Source organism: Stigmatopora nigra, chromosome 4 (assembly GCF_051989575.1).
Source record: "Stigmatopora nigra isolate UIUO_SnigA chromosome 4, RoL_Snig_1.1, whole genome shotgun sequence".
Lineage (NCBI taxonomy): Eukaryota > Metazoa > Chordata > Actinopteri > Syngnathiformes > Syngnathidae > Stigmatopora > Stigmatopora nigra.
In genome coordinates, this window is record NC_135511.1 from 13,993,951 (window position 1) to 14,019,878 (window position 25,928).

Consider the following 25,928-nt stretch of genomic DNA (forward strand, 5'->3'; position numbering starts at 1 on the left):
AAGAACTACATAAATAAGTCAAAAGGTATTCAAATACAGCAACTCGTGGTAACAAAAAGTACATTTTAGCAAAATCTGTTTTTGGATTGCATTTTTTAAAGAGAAATTGGCAGTTGGGAATTCAAATCCTGATCATCAATCAGACACGGACACTTAAGTCAAAAGTTACCTCAAATGTAAATCAGGTTGACTCTATTTACACTCCTTGATTTATTGAAGTCACACTGAGTTTCTTTTGTGTGGACTTCCCAACAAAGTCTATTCAGCTTTTAATGCTATTCTAGTTTTTCTTTCTTCTTACACAATCCTGATGAACAGCAATCCACAAAAGCTCAACTTAGTTTACCATTTGAGTCTCCCCCAATAATACTTTTGGGGTTAGTTTTAGACATGTGTCCGACAAAGAAATCATTTTAAATAGCATGGCTTTTTTCTTTGGACGCAATGTGTTGTTGTTGTTATGTGTTGTGATATTATCGATCTATTCTTTTGACTTTGATAAATGATTTACTCCCATCAGGACAGAACAGTATTGATTTTACAGCACGTTGCATTATTTGACCTTGCTTACTAAAACATATTATTACTTAAAAAGGACACCGTTTTATTTACATATAATGTAAAGGTGGCATATATGGATGTCTTGTTAATTAGGCTCCGCCTTTTTTATTATTTGCTGTAGTGACATGCAGGTGGTCCTAAAACTAAACGGAAATTTTAATGTAATGTGTCATGTCTGTAAATAGAATTGTCAAAACATCGTGAGATATGTTTAATAAATCTGAGTATAAGTTACAACTATTCAGCAACCGAAAACTGTTGATCGATGGCGCCTGTTTGTTTTGACTGAAACAAATGTTGAGAAATGAAAGAACATACTCCAACTCACCAGTATCAAAGTGGCGGACCCTGGGCCAACTTTGGCCCGCTGCATCATTTTGCGTGGCCCGGGAACGTAAATCATGAGTGCCGACTTTCTGTTTTAGGATCAAATTAAAATGAAAAGTATAGATGTATATTACATTTCCTGATTTTCCCCATTTAAATCAATAATTGTAATTTTTTAAGCATTTTTTTCTGTGTTTTTAGTTCAAAAATCATTTTGTAAAATTTAAAAATATATTTAAAAAAAGCTAAAATAAACATTGTTTTAAATCTATAAAAAAAAGAATATTCAGGGCTTTTAATCCAGTTCTTTTAATCAATTTATTAAAAAAATCTAAATATTATATCTAAAATGGTCCGGCCCACGTGACATCAAGTTGACGTTAAAGCGGCCCGCGTACCAACCCAATTTTGACACCCTTGCCCTAACTAGTCAAATGTCATCATCACACAAAGTAAAAAAAAGAAGGCACCTAACCCAACAACAAATGCAAGACTTCATTAGTCTAAGCATTCTTACGCTTGTCCCATTAAAAAAGAAGGCAAACATTCCTCCAAATAAAGACAGCTGTCCAGCAACTGTCTTCCCATCCACGATAGTATTGACCATAGTCAGATGCTCCGCTGATTAAAAATTGATCCATTTTGAAAAATCTAATCAACCGAATAGGATTGTTTCGGACGCAAGGAGGGGCCGGCTGGCTGCGTCGTCGGAGGTGGTGTTTGGGGGGGTGGGTTTGAGCAGCTACTGACAGACCTGTTATTAACCCCTGCACCCCAGTTCACCTCCCCCCTGTGCCCCGGGACGAGACAGTGCCCAGACGTTGTGAATTATTCAGCAGTCTGAAAGATGCTCCGGCCACTTGGCCTATTAAAGCCCGCGGCGGAGGCTAGTGGCTCTAATGGACGGTCCAGAGAAGCCCCGTCTCCCCGCGGACAGGCGGAGCTTGTGTGGCTAGACTGCAGGGGATGCTAGAGCCAATTGGACAGAGGTAGAGGTCGCGGCAGGTTAATGATAGCGCACGTCTAGACGGACGCTGGACGCACAGCCGTGGCCGTGTGGCCATTGGGGGATTGCAATATCAATTCCGAGTGAGAAGGGGCTCTCGATTATTATGTTTGGGGGGAGTTATCAAAGATTCTTGGTGTTATTGTGTTTAAGCATGTATGGTATGGATGCTATGTCATGAGAAGAGAATGTTTGTTGATTATAAGGTGGTTGATTGGAAAATGGTGTGCTGCTTTTTTTGCTTTTTTACCTAAATGTTTTCCTAAATGTTTTTTTAGTTTAAACATGAATTAAACCAAACAAACACAATTGTTTTTGAATAACAAGACATCTTTCCTTAATAGGTATATAGCAGAACTGTCAAAATTAAAGGGTTATTTTCATCGAAGCATAATTCAGGGTCATTTCAGAATTTTTGCTTTAAAATTCTCAAAATACAGACCTTCATTTTTAATGCTATTTTAAAAATATGTGAAAAACTATAAAAGCACTGATTTTAGTTTAATGCCTTGATTTTTTATGTATATAAAATATTTAGCATCATGACAGTAGCAAAGTTGCAAATTCGAACTGATGTTAGCATTTACTTTGGAGTACCAGTTTATCTTCATAACTGCAGACTAAAATGACAGAAGGAAAAATAACAGTCCTCTTATTGGAACGTATTACATGAGGCATAGTGAGACATTTAATCAAGGTTAACTGTTAGATTTAGCCTCTAAATTTGCTCATAAACTGCTTTTTTAGGACCTTTAATGTGTACTATTTAAAATCTGAAGGGTAGGATGTAAAATATCACCCACTTCTGGAAGGAGCCTCAAATAAATATCCTCTTGCAACAAAATAACATTATTCCAGAAGAATGAAATATTCGTCAATTTGTCATCATTGCAGCAAAACAGCAACAAGCCAAACAGCTGGGGAGGGGGGGGACCCTCAACCCCAGTACAAAGTCACTCAATAATCAGGGCATCTCCCCCAGAGAGCCAACGAGATCGGGGGGGATACGAATCGAGGATGGAACTCATTTGGGAGCAGCTCAGTTACCATGTGTTCAATCGCCGTGGTGATGATGCGCATCCGTGCGAGGTCTCCGAGTAACGATGTAAACGCCACAGGAAACAAACAGAGGAGGGAATATGAGACCCAGGAGTTTGCACCATTTAGTCCACAAAAGCATCTCTATACCTGAAGAGTAAGTCCAAGTGGACCAGATTGTTGTGACCAGACAACGGTTGACTTGTTTTGAAGCATAGGCTCGATAAGTTTGAGGATTGGGATTGAGTTTAGCCTTCGATAAATACTATCTATGCCGGACTGGGCTAGCACGCTCCTCCTTATCCGTGATCTGATGCCAAGTACATTTACTCTTGAGGTCAAAAAAACACTGGAGTGATTGAACTAAATCAAGGACATCCCGTAGAAGGCCGTCGAGGGGACGCAGACACGCCCCAAACCTTTCACACAAATGTAATCTGTGCAGCTACGGTAACTCAAGGTGACCACGGGCATAATTCACAGATCGTCATAATAAGACAACGTTTACCGGGTTTCAAAAGGTAGCCCACCAAACTGTCCAAAACTCCACATTAATAACTTGTGTATTTTTGCTGGTGTATCCGAAAGAAATACAGTAATCACTCGAATATCGCAGCTTCAAACTTCACTACATCACGGGTTCTTTTTTCTCCGGGAATTTTTTTTTTGGATTATTTTTTTTTTGGTGTATGTTCATAAAAATGTGAAAATCCACATTGAAACTCGCAAGCGGAAGCCACTCCCCTTTCCCCCATTTGTTAATAGGACTCAGCACAGAAGTAAAAAATAGATATATCTTTTTTGACCCTACTTTGCGTTTTTTTTTATTTATCTCGGCCATGTCTGGTCTACATTAACCGCAATAATCGAGGGATTACTGTACTGTACTATAGTTTAAATATGACCTTTCCATGAATTTGCCATTTCCCAATCAACTTTAGCTAATTTCTCTCCAATTCTATATTCAGGACTACAAATACACGGCCCGTGGTTTATCTTTTCCGTTGACCCCCCACTCCACCCTCCAAATTCCAGTTCCTCAAGGCGTTCTGCCGCAAGCCTGGAGCAATGTTTAGCTAAACCTGCTGGTCTATGTAGGCAGCGAGAGTCCCCAGAGGGCTGAACAATCAGACAATTTCAAGATCATGAAGCATTAAACCAATCCCGGCAGGGTACACTAATTAAACAGCCGAGCCCGGCACATCCAACCAATCCCCACAGAGCAATTAAATCCATCCCCTCTAAAACACTGTGGAACCTGTCAGGGGAAAACTGCTGAGGAGTGAGCGCAAGAAATGGAAAAGCGGGAGACAGGAGGAAAATATACTGTAAAATTCATCTGGAAAAGACACTACAGTCAGTATTACAGTCAGAGGCTAACAAGGGAAATTGAAAGAAAAAAATGGAGGCTATTTCCATTCACGTCTTTGTTCCCTTTTCACCTATTGACGATCAAATAGACCACATGTCATAATGTTTATGTGTATTATCGCCATTGTGGATGGTAACCTCAACTACTACATTTAAAAGATAAAAATAGTGACCTGCTTACAGTCTTCAGCTGCATATAATTAAGCTTACAAGGTCTTGAAAGCACTCGAGAGACTGGGAAGAAATGCAGAATAGCCTCGAGGACTATATTACACGCTAGCAAAGCTAACCGTTTCAAACTGTAGTCGATACCCCATTGCTTTCCACTACTACATGTGTTTTTTTCATGTCTGAAGTAAAGATTTTATTCATTCACTACCAAACTGAACAAATATGTGACAAAGGACGTTACATTGTCGTTTCCAGAAACTGAGAAGAGCACTTTAGTATCTACCAGAATTCTCAATACCAACGTTGTGGTACATTTTGGAGTACATAAAAGTACCACCCCCAGGGCTACCATTAACTCATTTGCCGTCTCTGTTGGCATCAGGCGTCCAATCCCATTTGAATGGGAGAGAATAGCAATAAAATAATAGCTGCCAGCTCTTCCAAAATGTTCTGGAATCTGGAAAATAACTGATTTTAGGAATTTTTATGAGCCAGAGTTTGAACATTAACATCTTACTTTGAGTTCAGACAAAAATAATAATGAAAGAGTAACATATTCAAGGTCATACCTTGACATTGTGGGTAAATATTTGAAAAGAAACAGGCGAGGGAAAGACAACACCTACTTGGAATAATAAGTTTAAAAATCGTGAATTTCTTCAAACCAAAAAGAACGAAATTACAAGGTTTAAGGGAACAGCCATTTTGCGATACAAGTGAGAGACCCCATGTGAGTTGGCAATGGCCTGAAAATGCTATATTTTATTTTATTTTCCCTATTATTGCACATTAGGAAATATTTAATTCAGTTTTTTTAAAGTTTATAATACTATAATTTTTCGGATTACAAATCGTACTCGAGTATAAGCCGCATAACCCAAAGAATGCAAAATGAATATGAAAATATTCATAAATAATTAGCATTTTCAGGCAGGCATTTTTTAACTTCATCAGGAAACAAGAAAAAGCCTATGTTAAAGTAACAATAGTAAAATGGTAAAATAACGTTTTTTTTCTGACAGGCTAAACTAAACAACATAACAGAAGGGTGGAAAAGAAGTATATGGCACTTAAGTACTGTACATAAAAATTTCCGCACAGCCTTCAAAGAACTTGTAACAAAAAGGTAGACGTTTCAAGCCAAACTTAAAGGTGTAGAGTCAAGAATGTAAAAGGACTAAGATTGGAGTAGGAGTGTCTCATAACAGACTGTAAGAAAGTGCGATAGTGTGGACTTGCTCTTTTCTTCCCCCAGAATGAGTCGACATAAATCACATAGGCCAGCTTCACATCTTTACTTCCTCTTCCTCTCCATTAAAAATGATAAACTATACCTCTTGAAGCCACTCGCTCGCTTTAGGGCCCCAGTCTGCACCTTTCTGGTGAAGCAGCACGAGTGCGTGACTCGGATTTATTCCGCGCCCTCACGTTGTTGGGGATGAATAAGGCCGTAATTAGCTATGTTCTACTGGAAAGAACAAAAAAAAAAAAGAACCTGACATGCAGACCAATCTATCAGCTTTACGCCACTACATACTTTCTGTATAATACAGTAGCGCTTTGTAAAATATAATAACAAGTCAACCACACTCCAAAGACCACCGTGAAGCAAGCCAACAGCTGTCTGGGAAACAGTCGCCAAGCCACAATGTGTAATGAGAACAGCCGAGTTCCCCAAAGAAGGAGAAGCATTGATCTCGGGGGTACCTCATCACATGTTACATGGCCAACAACATAGGACCTACCGTATGCATGCATGTACATCTATGTGTATGTATATATGTGCTTATATATGTATGTGTATATGAGCTTATATGTGTATGTATATATGTAATTATATATATGTATGTGCATATATATATATATATATATATATATATATATATATATATATATATATATATATATATATATATATATATATATATATATATATATATATATATATATATATATATATATATATATATATATATATATATATATATATATATATATATATATATATATATATATATATATATATATATATATATATATATATATATATATATATATAGTAGTAAGTATGTGTATGTATATATGTATGTGTATGTATGTTTATATATATATATATATCTATGTGTATATATTTTTTTCAGCAACACGCTTATTTATTTATATAGTAATTCATGTATTTATCTAATAACTTACTTATTAACTATCTATTTATGTCTAAAATGCCTTTCCTATTTCTGCATCCTCACCCTTTTGCTACTGTGACAACGAAATTTCCCAAATACGGGATGAATAAAGTTATCCAATCCAATCCAATGCAATCCAAGAACCACACATACAGTCGGAAAGAAAATACAAAGCGCAACATGCGTTCGGCCAGGTGGGGCACGGTAAGTCGAGACTGGGGCTCGTACAATGTGTGTCGGGGTGGCCTTTCACCGGAAACGCTATGATATGAACAAGAAAGGACCGCTGCTCAATATGTGTGCAGTGGCGTCAGCTGGTAAAAACAAATAAAGCCAAGGCCGCGGTGGGGAAACACAGCTCGATATGAACTGGCTGGCTAGAGGGTGGGGTGTGTGTGTGTGTGTGTGTGGTGTGGGGGGGGGGGGGGGGGCTGTCAACAGGGGAGAGAGGCCACAGCTTTATACTCATGCCGATGAGCCATTGCCTGGCTGCCGATGCTTCCTGAGCGTGAAGGAAGAAGAGGCTGCCCTACAACTAGCAAGCAGTCCTCCCACAGACTAATGTGTCCCTTAAGTTTTGTTAAAGCTGGTTATTTACTCCTGCCGAGCAATTGCTTCAGCCTCGGGGCAGAAGAAGACTGCTGTAAAAAAAAAAAAAAAAAGAAAAAAACATAAAAATAAAAATTAGGCATCTCTGTGAAGCATCTTCATCTAGCAAGGGTGCACTTGGCCCAAAAAGGAAAGCTGTCCTAAAAATGGCTACTGCTTTGAGATATCTCATCTCATTTTTGGGTCTTGGGTTGCGGGGGGTGCTGGAGCCTATCCCATCTGACTTCAGGCCAGAGGTGGGGGACACCCTGAATTGGGGACCAGCCAATCACAAGGAGACAAACAACCATTCATGCTCACACTCACCACTAGGGGCAATTTAGAGTGTCCAATCAGCTTACCATGCATGTTTTTTTGAATGTGCGAGGAAACCGGAGTAGCCAGAGGAAACCCACGCAGGCCCAAGGAGAAAATGCAAACTCCACACAGACCTGGATTCAAACCCACGACCCCGTAAAACTGTGAAGCCAACACACCAACCACTTACCCACCGAGCCACCCATGTCAGTTATTATTATTATTAGGGATGTTCTGATGCTCATTTTTTGACTTGCTGAAACCAATCCGATTCCTATCCTATAATTTTAAACCAGCAAAAATAATGTTAAAATGTTTTACAAATTCTGCGCCAAGCTTCATCTTTCAGTTTGAACCATTAATATATAGCTACACTAATTATCATCTAATTATCCCCACAGGGGTCACCACAGCAAAACCAAGAAATACAAAGTGTTCCGATTACACATCCATCCGCTCCGCGATTTTGTACTTTAAAAAATGAGCGTCACGGTTATAAAAGACACGCGTTTGACTTTTACAAAAAAAAAACTGATCATGATTCGAGTCGACAGAAAGTACACTGAAGTACAAACATACTAATGAATGGGAAACAGATTTGTACGCGTGACTTTGAGCACATACGTGTGCGTTGGCGGCGTTAAGTTAGTGAGTGAAGCCCATCACAACGCAGCTTATCAAAACGCGGGCGCATTCGTCGGCGTAAAGACAGGAGCACAAGCGCGGCAAAAATGATTGGATAGGTATGGAAATCTACTTGAAGGAAGGTCAGAGTGATTAAGCTGACATTAATGACAGGCCTAGTCTTCAAGTGTGAATGCTGAACGTAGCGCTCTCTAAACCCATTTGTCATTCGTCTTCCGCCGCTCAAGCATCTGCTTTGAAGTCTCTACCACTAATGCTACACACTGAGGTTAAACAGCTTAACGCTAAAGTCTTTTTCACTCCTCTCACGCTCTAATGTTTTTTTTTTTTTTTTGCCGTTTATATACCAGGGGGCTATTGCTCCAGGATTTCACATCTCAATTTACCCCAGATGCTTGTGTAAAACTACTTTTTCTCATTTTTGTTGTTGTTTTTTGTTGCTACTGTCCAAAGGATGCCAGATTGTAGCAGACATGGCCCTCCTTAGGAGTCAAGTAGCGGTAGTATACGTCCTTTTACGTTTGGGAAAGGGCCGCCGACCCGTGAAACAAGTTTCCAAAAAAAAAAGAAAAAATGTAATCAATCATGAACCCTGCAGTACAGTATCCAGAGTGAAGGGCAAGTTTAAAGTCTTGCTGCCAACTGGGCTTTGGACTGAAAGCATGTAGTCATTAGGATAAATACTACAGGATCGGGGGCGCTCAGACAGCTTTAGTCTCCGCTACAATGAGATTAGAACCGAGACATGTGACATTAACAGTAGCAGCAAATAAATATAAAAAGCATGAATGAATGAGAGACAGCACAATTTTCACAGCCAATTTGAGATTGGATGGTTCAAGCGCTTGGAAATGTGTTTGTGTGTGTGTTTGTGTGGGTGCGCGGAAGCTACTGGCAAACTACGCACTTAGCGCGCTGCCAGCCGAGGCATCCGGCCTGCAAAGCAATTTCACTGTTTGGCAATACTGTTGTCTCTGTGTGTGGATTAGAGATGACACCAGAGCAACTGAGTCATGGCGAATGCAGCGCCGCTTTAGTTCGCCATGGAGAAAAAAAAAGCCTTGCTGCTTCTTACGTTGGGGTGGAAGAGAAGAGCGGGGGAACGGGGTCAAGGAAATGATAAATGATCCAGGCATTATTTCACCAAATGAGCACAGCGTTGCAACATCGTAGGAAACAAGCGGCGTTCTGGATTTAAGACAGCGCCTTTTTTTTTTAGGTTTGGGTAGATATACATTGCATTTTGACAAATTCTTGGACATGGAAGAGAATGCTAAGCAATTGGACGTAGACGAGACAAAAAAAGCAAAGTGTGATGTATTGGTAAAAATGAAATGAATAAAAAGAGGCGGTCCCCAGGTGCCATGTTGGCCCGGGGTTGTTGGTGACGTCTGGCAGGCGAGACCCTGACCCGTCCTTTTCGCGCCCGCCCACAGAAATGCCATCTGGCCGGTGTGAATGATTACCACAGCAACGGCCGTGTGACCTGCAGCCAGCAGGAAGCAAGGTCACCCCACCTCAGCACCTCACACTCTTTGTGCCCTCTGTTCATCAGCCTGCAGGTGAATTATTTATCCTAGACAACTCCGACATGCAACTCTACTGCGCTAACACTTTGATTTTAGTTACGTTACTGCTTGTATAAATGGCACTTTTTTGTCATACAAATGCAAAAGCGAAATTTACCTGAGAAACTTTATCATGAAAAGGGTGATGCTTACTTTCAATAGGTTGAATTCAAGTATAGTAAAAATAGTGACTAGTCAATTGGAGTATCAAATGGACGACATCAGTGATTAATGATCAACTTTTCAACCACAACAACGGCAAATTCATCAATAATTTGCAAATCTAGATTCAACTTTTGCACTATGAAGTTACCAGACACTTGATTGGTCTTCTCTTTCCAAATTTTGTGAATCACCTCAATTTACCGTGTCAAACAAAACATGCTCTTCGGGATTGTTATCCGCAGAATTCACTCTTTTTATAGTCGTCAATGGTGTTCAAAAAGTCTGTACATTTCTACATTCCCAACTGATTTTTTTTTAAATGACAGGGATAAAGTCAAACATGTTTTCTATATAAGTACAGCCATCCACAATGTAATAATGTCAAGATGAGCATTGGATGCTTTCCACTGTCTGGTATTGCTAATTACAGTCCATCATCTCAAATGCAAACGATGGGTGCCTTCCTATTCAATCCCAACACAATGTACTACTACTACTGTAAAATACTGTGGGCATAACATTAAGAGTCACATATTTAAGCAAGACTGTGCACTGACGAATAGGGCAATTGAGAAGATCTCTACCAATCGCCTCGGTTGAATTTGCTTGAAATGTTCCCCCTTGTGCGATGCTGGTCCCGGACGGACGCCAGCCAGCGAGACGGGGCGGTCCAGCGGCCAGGAGCCGCAATAACACTCGACACAGCAGATGTGATTGTCCCTGCTCGGTTAGGAGGGCTGGGGGGCTGGTGGTGGTGGTGGTGGGGGGCGCTTGGGCTGCCATGCTCCTGTCATTTGTCATGATGCACGACATCAGTCAGACGGCGGAGATGGTGCCCTTGTGCCGGCCGAGGCTGATTTACAAACATTAGCGGGGAATACAATTACACAGCCCCTCGCCACTGCTGCCACTGCCGCCGCCCCCCACGGTCGAGTCGCCCTATGCGGCTTCGATGAGAGAGAGGGTGGGGAGCCCGAAACGACCATCGCCGCTGCTTTTCTTCCTCCAAATACAAAAGAAAAGAACAATAACATAAAGCGATCTTCGCTTTTGTGGATCGCCCGTTCAACTTTGCGGAAAACGGTACGGTCAAGCCGGGAAGGGGGGGGTCGAACAGACAGACACAATGTGCCGTCGCCGTTAGTGGATGAAAAGCAAAGTGCTCGCTCACCTGCCACATTCCTTCCTCCCTTCCTTCTTTCCTTCCTTCTTTCCTCTCGCTAGCCTCCAAGCCACAAAAGTCCAGGCAATAATCGCAGATCTCCCCCGAAGACGAGCGACAAACAAACGTGGATGAACACGGACGACCTTTTTTTTAATCAACGCTCAAACGTGGAATTCACCGACAACACTTGCACAAACAAACCCAAGCATCCCCCCCAAAAAACTTGCCTTGAAATACTGTCGCTCCGAAAAAAAAAACAGACATGAAATGAGCATTTAAGGCTACCGTCGACACCAAACGATATAAAAAAAAAGTGAAAAGTTACCGTTGGAGAAGCAAAAGCTGACGGCGTATTAAAAGTTTCCGTGCGGGCGAACTAAGGAGATTGAAGCCGGTGAAAAAGTCCCCCCTCCCAGTTAAAAAAAAAAAAGCGGTGCTGTCCACGGTGCTGATCCCAGATCGGTGTAGCTAGCGGAGCCTGCGCTGTTCCGCGCTCGCTGATCGATGATTGAACCGAACAAAGGCAGAACACGGATCAATTTCTAATAAGTAGCCATGCAAAGCACGCCGCCTTCACTCTCACGCGCAGCCGAAAAAGAACCGAGATCCTCTCCCCGGAAGACAAGACGAAATCCAGCCTGTTCGAAATCCAGCAAGAGAAGAGAGAATAGCACTAACCTGAAGCCGCCGTAGATCAAATTTCTTCCAATATTGAAACATCGATCCTACATCGGCGGCCATCTTGGGGGATATTGAGGAGATTTTTTTTTCTTCCCGTGGCTGCAATAAATATGTGGGCTGGATTCACCCCCACAGTTAAAGAGCCTTCCTGGTCACGGGAGCCACTTGGACAAAAAAGCGTTTTGTTGACATCGCTCCTCGTTGGAATTTTTTTTTGGGGGGTGTGGGGAAGTAGCCAAAAGAGGGGTTTTGGGGGTGGGAGGTGTGGGTCTGAGGACTGACTGGGTCCGAATCTCAAAGTGGGCAATCGCACTTGATTTGGCGTCGGCAAAGTTATCAATACTGACGTCAAGCCCGTGGCTAATCGATGGCGTCTGAAAAAAAGAGAGAGAAGGAGGTGAGTAGATCAGTGCAGTTTAGGGAATTTAGCCAAGCCCACTTACTCCTTTCTCGAGGAACCCACTTTCCACCAATAAAAGACATTATAGACTCCTGATTCTTTTGAACCAATAATAATCATAAAATATGTCATTTACATCTGAATTATTTTCCTCCATGAACAGAATTTCTGGTTAGTAATAGGACAAAAATGTTGATGGCAATGTATGTCAATTTGTTAATGGCTTGCAAAAATCTCTTCTAATGCAAGTGACTATTTCTGTTAGTTAAAAAAACTGATATTTATCAATTATTATTTATTATTGTATTATTAAATCATTTATATATATTTGTACACAAAACTTATACATCAAAAGTTGCTAAATATAACTATTAAAAAGAAAAACACCTGAAATACACAGATTATGCCCCCCAATGACAAGTTGATTTTAAAGTTTGTTAAAGTTGATTTGTTGTTATAGAACATATACATACATGTGTGTGAATATAAATATACAAAAAATAAAAAAATAATAGCAAAAAGAAAAACACTAGTTATATCCCCCCCTAAAAGTGAAATTATTTATCAATTTATTCCATAACATTTAATTAATTAACTGCCATTAACAACAATAAACATCAATTTTAAATAGAATAGCCAGCACTGAATAAGCATCTCGCATAACGACACTAGATGTCCATTTTATTTTGATTGGGAAGGCTGGCTGCAAAAAAATGGACATCTAGTGAGCAGCCGATGAGTTTCTCATAGCATTTCTGCAACAACATTTCTGATGACCAAAGCGGGACACTTTGACAAACTACTGGAGAGACTCCCAAATTGTTCCTCCACGACGAGTGTGAGGTGCTCGCTCTCCCTGTTGATACCGCAAGGTTAAAGGCAAGGTAATGCCTCAAGAGGTTGAGGGTCAGCTGATTCATTAAAACTTCAAGAGAATATTCCCGCTGAAGTCGCTGGTATTGATTTACACTTCCTTCCTGTTCTGATCACCAGCCTCACAGTTAACCCTCAGCTTTTGCTTGATGTTCTATTTGAAAATAATGTCTTTGCGAGTCATAGTTTAACAACTCAAGGGACTTGAGATCAAATATTCTGCTACATACAACACATCGGGCAAAAGTCAGAGTAAATGATGACGTTTTATCGTTATTTTTTATGACTCCGGTGAAGCTAGAGAAGAAAATTTAAAACAAATAAGTCATTGATTCACCGATGAGGCTTATATTAGTCATATAGTAAATGACTGTCAGCAATTTGGCAAAGAGGATTAGTGAATTATTCATGCTTTCTGTAGTATATTTTTGTATGTTTTTTTTCTGGAAACAGCTGTCATTCAGAATTAAGCATTTATATGAATTGTCATTTCAGGTAATGATGTTTACAGCATTTCTTTATGAATATTCTATAAGTGGAGGTAGTGCAAAACATCAATTCATCAGGGATAAAGAGTCTAGAACATTCCGTTCTGACTCCTCACCTTGTTTCTTCTAAGGACACACAAAACATCCTCTTGAGATAAGAGGCTGTTGTTGCCAACATTTATTCATACCTCATAAGAAGAATCTGTTTTAGAAGGAGGCCATTGCGTAAGCACCATTGACACAAAGCAATGCAACTATGCATTATTACTCTATTATTGTATTGTATTCTGCAAAGTGATGAAGTTGCCTGCTGTAATGGGGTGTCGGGTTTGGTTTGAATCATTAATATCTGCGTGGCTATACATGCAAGATGATTGTTTGTATATTACAATATACATAATAGACTGAGCTTCCCTAAAGTATTTGTCAATATTTGTGCAATTGTGACAAGTGATTGTCTTGGTAATACCAAAAACTTCACATGATTAATTTATTCATGATTTCATCATCTGTGTCATCCATCCTCATGAGGGTGCTGGAGACAATTAACTAGGGAGAGTAACTAAGGTACACTTTGAATTGGTTGCCAATTTTTGCATAGCAAACATCATTGTATGTGAATGAATGTATGCTTTTTTCAAGCTTTAATAAGGAAATTGTGTTGGAAATTTATTAGTTGGCAACTCTTGATCAACTTGTTCTGAATTTTGTTGACTAGTGCTATCTAGTGGACACTAGAGTTAAATACATTTAGTTGTAAGTCATAAATGAACTGGATACTTGGGACTGCTGGGAACCTCCATGCCAGAAGAGGGCAGTAGCGTAACGGCTCCGCCCTCTTTTTTGGACAAGGTGCGGCAGAAAAAAAAAGCAAAAGGGGATCTTTGTGTTCCGTATGACCGCTCACGGTGATCCACTTTTCCGAGTCGAATTCAAGACTTTAATGTAGACCATTTTAAGGCTAAGTATATCGATAATGTTTTCCGTTTTTTAAGAGGCTTTCCATCAAAACAATTGTCCAGTACCGGAAAAGCGGAGTAACATTGGGGTGCTAATGCTACAAGAGCTAGCAGCCGAGACCTAGATTCGACGACGTTGATATTTTTACAGCAACACCGCGATGGCCGATGTCGACAAACTTAACATTGACAGCATAATTCAACGTCTCCTAGAAGGTAAATGTATTTTACTCTTCTCGACTATATCTAACACAGTCATCTGTTTGTGTTTGATATGTGAATATTGTAACGCGATCGCTTGGAAATGACGATTGTGATGTATTCTTAACTTACTAGTGAGAGGAGCGAAACCTGGCAAGAATGTCCAACTCCAAGAGAATGAGATCCGTGGTTTATGCTTAAAATCCAGGGAAATTTTCCTAAGTCAACCCATTCTTCTAGAACTGGAAGCACCTCTCAAGATCTGTGGTGAGAAAATTAAATCATTAATTGCTAGAAACAGCCGTGGTGTTACCACGTCAAGTGAGAACAGCTTGCTTGTTAAGTTTCAGTTAATTTTCACGTTTTCTGTTTTTCTGTCAGGCGATATCCACGGGCAATACTACGATCTACTGAGGCTGTTTGAGTATGGGGGCTTCCCTCCAGAGAGCAACTACCTATTTTTGGGAGATTATGTGGACCGGGGGAAGCAATCTCTGGAAACTATCTGTCTTCTGCTGGCTTACAAAATCAAATACCCTGAAAACTTCTTTCTCTTGAGGGGCAACCACGAGTGTGCTTCCATCAACAGAATATATGGATTTTACGATGAGTGTAAGTCATCGTGTAGTTCCGGGGGTGTCCAAACTTTTGTCTCCCAGTGGCCATCTTGAAATTCTTCACTTAATTTGAGAGAATGGAAAGCGAACTGGTAAAAACTTTACCACATTAATTGGAAATACCTGTTTGATTGACTACCCTGTTAAAGTTGAGGAATGCAACATAATGTAGGCTGAATTTAAGATTCTTTTGTGGGCCATATTCAATGACAATTCCATGAGAAGGCCGACTGGCCCTAGTTTGGACACCCAAAGTTCTCATTTTAAGAGTGAATGCTCAATTTTGTTTTAAATTGATTATTAAATTGTTTTTTCATGTTCTAGGTAAACGGAGGTACAACATTAAGCTCTGGAAGACCTTCACAGACTGCTTTAATTGCCTCCCAATTGCCGCCATTGTTGATGAAAAGATCTTTTGTTGTCATGGAGGTGATTTTTTTGTGTCTTTCTTCTCTTTAAGTTATTAAGCCAAATTGAAAAAGCATTACCAAGAAAGCTGTGACAACAATAAGTATTTTTTTTTTGGACAGGCCTTTCTCCTGACCTGCAGTCCATGGAGCAAATCAGGCGCATCATGCGACCCACAGACGTCCCCGACCAGGGCCTGCTCTGTGATTTGCTATGGTCCGATCCCGACAAAGACGTGTTAGGCTGGGGGGAGAACGACCGAGGTGTCTCATTTACCTTTGGCTCGGAGGTGGTGGCCAAGTTTCTGCATAAGCACGACCTGGATCTGATCTGCCGTGCACATCAGGTCATTTTAGTGCAATAGAAATACTACATGATTGGTGTGTTTTGAAGGAGTTCAGCACTTGACATTTTCTTTCTTTCTCACAGGTTGTCGAGGACGGCTACGAGTTTTTCGCCAAAAGGCAGCTGGTCACTCTGTTCTCCGCACCGAATTATTGTGGGGAGTTTGACAATGCTGGTGCCATGATGAGTGTAGATGAGACCCTCATGTGTTCTTTTCAGGTAAGATTTTGTAATTAGTTTTGCATTTTATAGCCAAAAATAACAGTTTTTTTTTTTAATCTCAGTCCAATGATTAACTAACTCATCTCCTTCATCTTTTTGTAGATTTTGAAACCTGCCGAGAAGAAGAAGCCCAACGGCAGCCGTCCCGTCACCCCTCCTCGCAATATGGTTACCAAGCAAGCAAAGAAATAAAGGTCGTGGCGGCCACTGCTCTTCTTTAGTCTGTTTCACGTCTGAGGGATTGGTTAACCTTAATGTTGCCAGTACTGAAAAGATGTCTACATCCACCTTATGAAAGCAAAATATGTTGTTTTATCCACCAGGGTCAATTGATACATTACCATGAAAACCTCAGGTGTTTTGCACTCCATTTTGCAGCTACACTTTGCCACATACGACTGTTCTATCATTAACAAATGTTACAATAATGCTTTTTATGCACAGGAATATACAAATGAGGTCATCATAAATACCACTTTACTGTAAAGCTATTCAGTCTATTCAAAGTCAAACAACATTTGATCATTGTATTGCCTATACACATTTTTATTCATGTATTGTGCTTTAGGAAATGATCTAACAAGCTCTCTTTTAATGTTTAAATCTTTCTAATAAACTTTGAGTGTATTTAAGGGGATATGGAGATGATTATTTTGTTTCGGAAAAAGTTCCAATACTACTATTTTGTAGTGTCAATGAATGAGTAATAATAACTTTCCTTATCTGAACACCTTTTAAAAGAAATATCAATATTAATACGCCAACTTATTTTTGCATTGCAAAGTATAACAGTATTTTCCGCCTGAATAAATGAACTTGGCACTTGGCCGGCCCGGGGTTGCCAAGCTCAAAAAGTAAGGCGTTTGTAATGACTCCTTATATGGCATGGAAGCTTGCGTAAGGACGATGACGTCAAAGCGGTCACAAGACCAAGCGAGCTGATCTGTTAGCGAACGCCTCGGCGAAGGCTACAAAGCAGCTGCTCACAAGCACACGCTAAACGTCTTCAAAGGCTCCGGGTAACAACACTATGGCGGCGACGATTGCGACTAATGCGGCGAAGGCGACCGGGACACGGCGGCACATAGGCGGCGATTCCCCGTCCTCCTCCTCGCATTGATCGTGGTGCCAAAGGAGAGCGTCCCCCAAAGCTCAACTCCTAACCCCGCGCACGCTTTTTTACTCATCCGTCATCTCCAGTCCGACCGACATTTGAGAGCCGACCCTGACCGGGAGGCGTCGGCCATCGGCCGCTCGGCTAGGGTGAGCAGAGGGGGGCAATGCTGTCCGTGTTGTCGTACGGTCGACTGGTCGCCAGAGCTGTCATCGGCGGCCTCTCTCAGACGGATGGTCGAGACTATAGCCTGGTGACGGCGAGCTGTGGCTTTGGCAAGGATTTTCGGAAAGGCATTCTGAAGAAAGGGATGTGCTATGGGGACGACGCATGCTTCATCGCCCGGCATAAATGTGCCGATGTTTTGGGTGAGCCCCGCTTTGTTCTTTCGACGAGCCGGCCGGAGATCGCGGTGTGCAGCGAGTAGCACGATTAAGGCCAAATCTGCCGCAAAGAGTACGATTTAGCTTGCAATTTGCAATTGACTTAGATAAAACATTTGCTTATTTGTGTCAGATTTGTCAGATAACACGGGTTGTTATATTACGGTGTAACTAACACTTTTTGAGGTAAAGTGGTCAAGTCAACACTTGTTTTCTATTCTATGTAGGTTAATAAAATGATTGTAATTCCTAATTTAATCCTAGTCCTGGTTTTCATGATGATTGAGTTGGCTAAAATGTAGATCTACATGTTTGCTTATTATTGTTACATGATACATGAAAGGTTAAATTGAAAGTAAATAGTATATGTATGTCAGAAGCCTCACATATTAGAGGCTTTGGACAACAATATCTTTTTTTCCCTCTTGATTGTTTAAAAGCAGACAATGTTGGCCCATCAAACAAAACAATGGGAGTCTAATTTGTTCCTTCACATTGTTTGTATTCACAAGAGTATGTATTGCCAAAAAAATGAATAGTAGCTACCTTTTTTAAACTGTTGTTTTAACCATAAAATTCTCTGGCCTGCAAATCTCTTGTGTGCTCAAACAATTGGAGTTGTTCACTAAACAAGTCAAGTCGGAAATCAGGAGATCCTCTCAGCAAGACATGTTATTTTTGGACGCTTAGTGTAAAGCCGGCCGGCCAAACATTGGCTGTTTGTGGCCAAGGCTGGAGAGACCTTGGGGCTCACCATTTATGGTCAGCAATGTCACTTTTAAGAAGAACCAGACTATTGCCGTCCCTGGTCGAGATTCATTTCTTAAACGCTGTGAATTGCAATGAGTCTATTTGTAAGCATAACATGGTGGCGTAACCTTTGGCTTTTTTGTTTTGCAGGTGTGGCAGACGGAGTAGGAGGATGGCGAGATTACGGCGTGGACCCTTCCCAATTTTCCAGCACGCTAATGAAGACTTGCGAGCGCTTGGTGAAGGAAGGGCGCTTTGTTCCCAGCAACCCTGTTGGCATCCTCACCGCTAGCTATTATGAGCTATTGCAGAACAAAGTGCCGCTGCTGGGTACGTAAAGTTGCCTCAAATTTTTAAATGAAAACATTGGCATTTACTTTTTAGCTTGCATTATCTGGCCTTTGTCATCCTCGCCATATACAGTTTTCATCTGAAATGGCCATGAAAAACCTAAATATGCCACAGTTTCTGTTCAAAACTTGCTTGCAGACAACCATGAGATCCTGAGTAGCAGTACTTTTCCACCCCTTAATCACGTGTAGTCGAGCAAACAACAATGTGCTGTATTGTACTCGACCTTCACATCAAAATGAATGTTCATCTGGGCGGCATTGAACGTTGTATTGTGGTTGGACAGGGAATGCGGCAGGCAGGGAGTGAATGAGTCATAAACGGGGCTTTCGGAAGGCCGCTCGGTCTCACAGAAAACATTTTAGTTCATCAAGTGAGTCACCAGAAGGGTGTGGCTAACTGCCTGGCGTCTGTCTATACCACGGACTCCTTTTATTGGACTTTTAGAATAATGGAGAACCGCATTCTCGGGGCTGTTTGGCCTTTGGAAAGTACATTCCAGCTAATTATGTTTTATCAAATAAAAGGGGAAAGCACTGTAAATTGATCTAACTCAGGCAGGAAACTTTGCAGGGGAAATACTAGTAGTTATGATTTCTTTCTGTTCCTACAGGCAGTAGCACAGCCTGCATTGTGGTGTTGGACCGGCAAAGTCACCAACTGCACACGGCCAATTTGGGGGATTCTGGTTTCCTGGTGGTCCGCGGGGGCGAGGTGGTTCACCGTTCCGATGAGCAGCAACATTACTTCAACACGCCCTTCCAACTCTCCATAGCTCCGCCCGAGGCCGAGGGGGCCGTCCTTAGCGACAGGTGAGTCATCGCACTTAGCGGTGCCATAACATATACTTGCAACTCCATGTCGATTATCTGTACGCCTTTCCGATTCCCCTTGAACACTATTGTTGTAAAATATACCGAATTGGTCTGTCCTGGCAATAAGCAGATTATCGTGCCCACGCAAGAGAGTGGGTTCCAAGAAAAACATTCCACTGAGGGTGCTGAGAGTAACACGTTTGTTTCTCTCCCCATGTTTTGTCTATGTAGAGAGTGCCCAGGAACGCACTGTCAGGTCCACGTGCTGCTCTGTGCCAAGCAGCAGCAATAGCGTACTGACATATTGTACTGTCAGAGCGGCCTGTGGATGCAGGCCAAGCATTCCCTCTCACCCTAGCAAAGTCTGTGCCACTGCAGGCTGATGGGCCAAGTCCACTAGTAGTCCCGCCATCAATTGGGCTCGCTGTTAAAGAGACTGCCACAATTATGGTTGTGTTTTTACCAAGCGAGTTTTAAATTCAGCCAATGATGGAATGTGGAATTGACAGAGCCCTGGGAGTTAAAAAAATAAAATCTAAAAAATTTGTTGCATGAAAGGGCCGAGTGTTTCCTTTAGATCAAGTTAGAATCTAAACACAAAGGCCAGCACATCTTAAAATAACGTCGCTTTGAGACTTTAATGTCACTTTGATTGCATTCCCAGGAGAGAAGTTGAATAGTGCAATTAGAATAAGATACAGATCGTCCTGATCTTAAAAAACTAGTTTTGTTTCTGATCTCGCATCTAATATTTTTTTAATGGCACACATGAAGATTTGCAGGCCCGCCCGGTTATAAACCACAAATGGAAACACTGCGCGTCTAAAGCGTAAGAAGATTTGCTCACTTCTCTGACACTGTCTTCGTACGATTTTTCAGCCCAGACGCCGCCGACAGCTCTTCTTTTGACGTCCAGCTGGGTGACATCATCCTCACCGCCACTGATGGATTGTTTGACAACATGCCAGACTACATGATCCTCCAGGAACTGAAGAAACTCAAGGTGAGAAGCCAGAAGATGCAGTGTCATATCACAATAAGAACCAGACGCTGTCACATACCTCGTTTGTCTTTCTGTACAGAGTGCCAACTACGAGAGCATTCAGAAGACTGCCCGCAGTATTGCCGAGCAGGCCCACGATCTGGCCTACGACCCCAATTACATGTCACCTTTCGCACAGTTTGCTTGTGACAACGGACTCAATGTTCGAGGTGACTGCATCTCCAACTAAATAAGAACAGAAGACAAGATTTGAGCATGCTAAAATGCAGTTTGCTTTTAGTATCCGTGCATGACGTGATAATAACTTAGTAAAGTGTTCGAGGAATAAAAATGGGACATGTTTTAATGTTGATTAGAATTGGCATTTAGGCATGTTGATTTCAACAATAGGTAAAGTGAACATGAAAAAAAAGCACAAATGCTCACTTTGGTGTACTTAATATTAAATATTAAAATAGAAGTTAGAAGCTGTTTATCTAGCTGTTTCTGCTGACCCAAAGCACAAACTTAAAAATATTTCTATTTTATTTCCAGGAGGGAAGCCCGATGACATCACAGTGCTGTTGTCCATAGTAGCAGAATACACTGACTAAGGTCTGGACTGTGGCCGGATGGACTGCTCTGACTCCTGCTGGACAGGATGAATGACTGAGGATCACATCAATTGTATTTTTTTCCTCTCCTGCCTGCATGTCACACTTGAACTTGACCCCAAACCTCAAATGGATGTAAAAGCTGCAGGAGGCTCTAAAAAGCAGCAATGTGCAGAGCTCCTTGGATAAAGGACATACCTGGCATGGAAGATGTTGCAGGATGAAGCTTTTTGGAGGGTTTGTGTCCCCTCAGGTGAATTCTTGGAGTAGCCAACATAGGGAAAGGAGCTTATGCAGGATGGGTCGTCCTTGTGGCTGGATAAACAAAGATGTTAGGTTGTTTTTTTAACAGTGGTTATTGGTAAATTTTGTATATGGATGCAGGGAGATGTTTTATAATGTGTTGTATTTTCTAAGAAAACCCCTCAAAACGATCTGACTTAGTGAAGGCATCATTTTAAATACCACAAGACTCATGCAAGTCAATTCCATCAAACAGATGGCCTCCCTTTAATCTTACTGCTGCGTGATGGTGACATGGTTTCTTTGTTTCATGAGGAATTGTGATAAATGTGTATGCAATGGAAGAAAAAGCTCAAGGCGCCATACGGACAAAAACTTTAAAACGCACAAAGCTGAAAAAGCTAATGGGAAAGCGCAAGTATATTTTTCTATGTTGTCAGAGCAGTTGGTTGACTTTAATTGAACGTAAAACATTGTAATCGGCTAACTTTCAATTTTACATTGTTACTGATTTTGCATTATGAATTTACTGCACTTTTAAGTCCATTTTTGTGTAGTGTTAATGACGTGCCTTGTATCAAATGATGATACTGGCAAATCCAAGCCTCAAATTGCAAATAGCCGTGGTCTACATGGTCAAATGTTCTTTTCATCCAGTAGTTATGAAGCCATTAGCTAAAATGACACTTTACAAGATTGCACTAAAAAGACAAAGGGAGATTAAAGTAAAGCAATTCCAACTACTACTTTGAAGCATTTTAGTATGTCTGCAGGGCAATTAGTAGCTTCATCATGATCAAGCAAGTCTTTTTTGGATAATATGGCTAGCATTAACACTTTGCGCCCAGAAGAACATCATTTCCCTCCTCTAAACAAATTATGAAATATTTTTAGATGTACACATCAACGCTGATCTGCTGTACGCTATTTAAATAAAGATGATAGTATTTATTATCTTGTGAGGTATGACTGATGTGATTCCAGTTACATACACTGTCATTAAACATTTCACTTTGAGGTTGAATAAGGTAATAATCCAAGTTAAAGTCATGAATAAATCCTTGTATGGATTTAATGGGATAATTTGTCAGGGCTGTTAATAACATACCTTAAGAAAATCATTAAATATAATAAATACTTGTATGAAACAGTTTTTCAACTTTGGGGACTTGATAATTTGGCGATTCCTCCCGGGTCTTCATCCTCCTCCACTTCAGTGTCAAAAGCTAGAACAGAGGCGGCGCAGTTGTCATCATCTCGCTGTGATGACGTAGCTCGAAACAGGAGGGAACAGATCTTTGGGAGCAAAACGATAGGACTATAAAAAAAACAATAAAATATTTTTCCTCCAAAACTATGTTCTAATCACTGCACACGTTACCACAGACTACCAATCAAAGGACATGTGCCATTACAGTTGAGAGGTAAAATATACCATATACTGAACATGTCCTATTTGGAAGGTTTACCATGGAGGAAGCAGGACTACTACTGGTCACATCGGTGGTGCAAACTTGAAGAAGTTTGCTATTATAAAGCAGCAAAAGAGATTCTGGAGGGTCGTTGGGGCTGTTCTGGCTGGATGGGACCACCTCCATGTCAGCTCTTTCACTGGAAAGGTCGTCTCTGGTCGTAGCATCTGTACATCTGCAAAACACAAAAGAGAAGAGAGGCATAAACGATCCTCACTTGGAATTCAAATCCATGCTGTGCTCATCAGTTTTTGAACCTTACACTCTCTAAAGTGCCCTACTTTTGCGTCACAGATTCAAGTCTGGCTGTAACAGTACACCCACGTGAGATTCTAAAAGCAGCCAGTGATAGCCAAGCAGCATGACTCAGTGCCAGAAGAGAGGCTCAGGTGGGAAGAGTCAATTAAACTAGCTAATTCGCGTTCATGCCGAAACCCAGATCGTACGGGAGTTATCTCTGGGAGTTTCACCGCCCTTGCAAAGTGAGTGCGCCGTACCGAGACATCGTTGGTTCTAGCGTCTTTGTCGGTAGGGGTGGTCCTCCGCTGTCATAGTCATTCAAACTAGCCAGCACCACAGTGACCTCCAGGACGGTGTCCTCCACAGAAAAGCACAGGGGCCTATAACAGACAAAAATGATGACCTGGTCATGTTCATAGTCCTTCCTACAGCAATATAAATGACAGATATCATAATCTATGCAAATGTGGAAAATATTGGAAAAGACCTGCTACGATCTGATACCCCAAAATTAGTCATATACCAATACTGAAAATTTAAAAGCTGTACTAAAGTTTTGTTAGTTAGTTTTGATTCTAGGAGCAATTTGTTCCACTTGCTATTACTGCCACTTTTTTAGAACAATATTTATTTTAATATATTATCACAAGACATTTATCGCTTTTTGGATACATTTACGTCTTTGCCAAGGAGACTCACTTTCCTGCAGCACCAAATTGGAGAGAGATCATTAGACAGAGGGACTCCGCAAAGGATACCAAAGCCTTCAAATCACAGAAATACACTGTTATTGCATTTAAGGTGTGACGCTACATATAAAGAGTGCAAAGAAAAGTGCAAGAGTCCACATTAGCACTTACCCCACCAACAATAAACGTTGCTACTTTTATGTGAAGCGCTATCAAAAAACAGACATGATTAATTACCTTCAGCTCCTTCAGGCAGAAGGTTATGGCTGAGTCGCCCCCAGACTGAAAAAAGTCAAATTCATCGGGGTGTAAGGACATCTCGGTGTACATCTTCACGTGCTCTGTGACAGATAACGACACGCTTCTAATTAAAAATAATTATTTTTAAATACGAGCGATTGAGAGGTGAAGATAGAATGTAACTTAAGCTCACCATTTCGTCCTTCACTGAAATTCCTCAAACTTACTCGCTGAGGAGATATCAATAGGGTGACTTCCTCCTGATATCTTTGAAAATGCATCACCATATTCGCAAGAAGTCTGCACAGAACAGAAGACAATATTTTTTTAAAAACTTTTTGTCCAAAACCTTATTTTGTAATACTCATTTAACCAATTGGCTGCCCTTAATAGCACTGGAACATTCTCAACCAGTCCTCCCAGTTTTGGCATTTGTATATTATTAGTAAATAAATGTTATTGTATCCATACATAAATATACATGTATACCATAATATAATTTTAATTCCCTTTTGTTTGTTTTTTTAACTTAAAAAATGGTCATTTGTTGTTGCTAAATTGAAGACACTACGTAAAAAGGAGGAATACTTGCCTGGCTGGACCTTTGAGCACATTAGGGCAGAAATGGGAATCAAACACAGCCTGCAGAGGAGAGCTCTCCTGGTAACACAGGTTGTGTGTTTTTGTGATGCCTAGATGGGGATGTGGGCGGAGTTAAATCATGCAATGTACAATCACCGCCACCCCGTGGTTATATTTTGTACTGTCGCTGTAGAAGAAACACTAACCTACCGTGCCGACAGAAAAACTGAACCTTGACTCTGTCAGTTGGATTGTCCACAGATATTTGACAACGCTCCACATTTCGCTCGTTGGTAATAGAAGATCGAAAAAGTGGCAGCAAAGACTGAAAAGCAAATTGAAAAAGTCTTGGAGCGATATATATTGGTTTTCTTGTAAAGTTGAGATATTATACCGACCTTCATGGGAAGCTTGCATCGAATGGGTTTAGTGGCTTGGTCTGATGCCAAGCTGTAGTTGTGGAAGAACATTGGCGAGAAGGAGAAGCAGGCATATGCGGTCTCAGACGAATTCACTGACCTCAGGGCCAACTGTTACCATTCAAAAGTGAAACATTAATAATGGAGGAAAATAGCAGTACAAAACAACTATTATTATGAAGACCAGCTCACCCCTTTGACTGTGGGATCAAACCACAGCTCATCTCCAATTCTCGAAAGTGCATGAATAGCCTTTCCAAAAGCTGAAAATATTCGCAGTCACATATTTTAATAAGAAGTGTCATGTATAACGTACTAGTTAACTCTACAACAGCAAAGATATTCGAGCGAAAACGTTTTCCCTTGCCAACCTGTGAGTTGCTTGCACAATATTATAGACACGAGTAGCTACTTTTTCAATTAAAATACGCAAGAAACCGCGGGCTTGGCAAGTGTAGTTTGAAATGCACTTGGCATTGTTATTTTTTGTTTACCTTTTATGCAGTTTCCTTCAAGAGCACAGTTCATTTTCAGCGAATTAAGGGATGCTAACTATCGGTGGAAGTCAAGCTAACATTGAATGGAACGTCCAATTAATTAGCTTAGACCTACACCTGGGTTCAACTATCGTCAGCATATTTGTTTTCTTTTGAAACATTGAGTATTTATGTCATTCAAAAGAAACGTACCTTATGTATTCATATATATTATATACTATTTTTAAAAAATATGTT

General features: G+C 40.8%; 4 protein-coding genes across 7 annotated transcripts in view; 2 read left to right on the forward strand and 2 right to left on the reverse strand.

Annotated features, from left to right (window-relative positions):
- Positions 1-12,165, reverse strand: part of LOC144195758 (homeobox protein cut-like 2) — an 82,896-nt gene extending 70,731 nt beyond the window's left edge. For 3 of the 4 annotated variants that reach the window (XM_077715580.1, XM_077715581.1, XM_077715578.1), the window contains exon 1: positions 11,785-12,165. In XM_077715580.1, coding sequence (XP_077571706.1) covers positions 11,785-11,847 — 63 coding nt within the window. In that variant the 5' untranslated portion in view covers positions 11,848-12,165. Of the gene's footprint in view, positions 1-11,431; positions 11,552-11,784 lie in introns of those variants that run through there. The other variant, XM_077715582.1, reaches the window with a different exon arrangement.
- Positions 12,166-14,379: 2,214 nt separating this feature from the next.
- LOC144195688 (serine/threonine-protein phosphatase PP1-gamma catalytic subunit A) lies at positions 14,380-16,937 on the forward strand. The gene is made up of 7 exons (XM_077715496.1): positions 14,380-14,723; positions 14,844-14,975; positions 15,090-15,320; positions 15,650-15,754; positions 15,856-16,079; positions 16,163-16,297; positions 16,403-16,937. The coding sequence occupies exons 1-7, from the start codon at positions 14,669-14,671 to the stop codon at positions 16,490-16,492; spliced, it is 972 nt and encodes a 323-aa protein (XP_077571622.1). The 5' UTR covers positions 14,380-14,668; the 3' UTR covers positions 16,493-16,937.
- A 282-nt stretch (positions 16,938-17,219) lies between these two features.
- LOC144195753 (protein phosphatase PTC7 homolog) lies at positions 17,220-22,506 on the forward strand. Its single transcript, XM_077715576.1, has 6 exons — positions 17,220-17,782; positions 18,698-18,877; positions 19,512-19,710; positions 20,593-20,716; positions 20,796-20,925; positions 21,251-22,506. The coding sequence occupies exons 1-6, from the start codon at positions 17,581-17,583 to the stop codon at positions 21,307-21,309; spliced, it is 894 nt and encodes a 297-aa protein (XP_077571702.1). The 5' UTR covers positions 17,220-17,580; the 3' UTR covers positions 21,310-22,506.
- A 138-nt stretch (positions 22,507-22,644) lies between these two features.
- On the reverse strand, positions 22,645-25,819 carry LOC144195752 (cell cycle checkpoint control protein RAD9B-like). The gene is made up of 11 exons (XM_077715575.1): positions 25,689-25,819; positions 25,387-25,457; positions 25,174-25,305; positions 24,986-25,100; positions 24,786-24,885; positions 24,387-24,493; positions 24,191-24,294; positions 23,964-24,028; positions 23,522-23,644; positions 23,022-23,199; positions 22,645-22,848 (listed from the first exon to the last, which is right to left on the reverse strand). The coding sequence occupies exons 1-11, from the start codon at positions 25,720-25,722 to the stop codon at positions 22,708-22,710; spliced, it is 1,170 nt and encodes a 389-aa protein (XP_077571701.1). The 5' UTR covers positions 25,723-25,819; the 3' UTR covers positions 22,645-22,707.
- Between the last annotated feature and the right edge of the window lie 109 nt (positions 25,820-25,928).

What these genes read in the sequence shown, in the direction of transcription:
- LOC144195688 (XM_077715496.1), top strand. Translation starts at nt 14,669, where the DNA reads ATGGCCGATGTCGACAAACTTAACATTGACAGCATAATTCAACGTCTC. An exon ending in ATATGGATTTTACGATGAGT is followed by an intron (nt 15,321 to 15,649) that starts GTAAGTCATCGT and finishes TTCATGTTCTAG; the next exon opens with GTAAACGGAGGTACAACATT. An exon ending in CCCTCATGTGTTCTTTTCAG is followed by an intron (nt 16,298 to 16,402) that starts GTAAGATTTTGT and finishes ATCTTTTTGTAG; the next exon opens with ATTTTGAAACCTGCCGAGAA.
- LOC144195753 (XM_077715576.1), top strand. Translation starts at nt 17,581, where the DNA reads ATGCTGTCCGTGTTGTCGTACGGTCGACTGGTCGCCAGAGCTGTCATC. An exon ending in AGGAACTGAAGAAACTCAAG is followed by an intron (nt 20,717 to 20,795) that starts GTGAGAAGCCAG and finishes CTTTCTGTACAG; the next exon opens with AGTGCCAACTACGAGAGCAT. An exon ending in CAACGGACTCAATGTTCGAG is followed by an intron (nt 20,926 to 21,250) that starts GTGACTGCATCT and finishes TTTTATTTCCAG; the next exon opens with GAGGGAAGCCCGATGACATC.
- LOC144195752 (XM_077715575.1), bottom strand. Translation starts at nt 25,722, where the DNA reads ATGAACTGTGCTCTTGAAGGAAACTGCATAAAAG. An exon ending in TTTCAGTGAAGGACGAAATG is followed by an intron (nt 24,295 to 24,386) that starts GTGAGCTTAAGT and finishes TATCTGTCACAG; the next exon opens with AGCACGTGAAGATGTACACC. An exon ending in TCTGCCTGAAGGAGCTGAAG is followed by an intron (nt 24,029 to 24,190) that starts GTAATTAATCAT and finishes TGTGATTTGAAG; the next exon opens with GCTTTGGTATCCTTTGCGGA.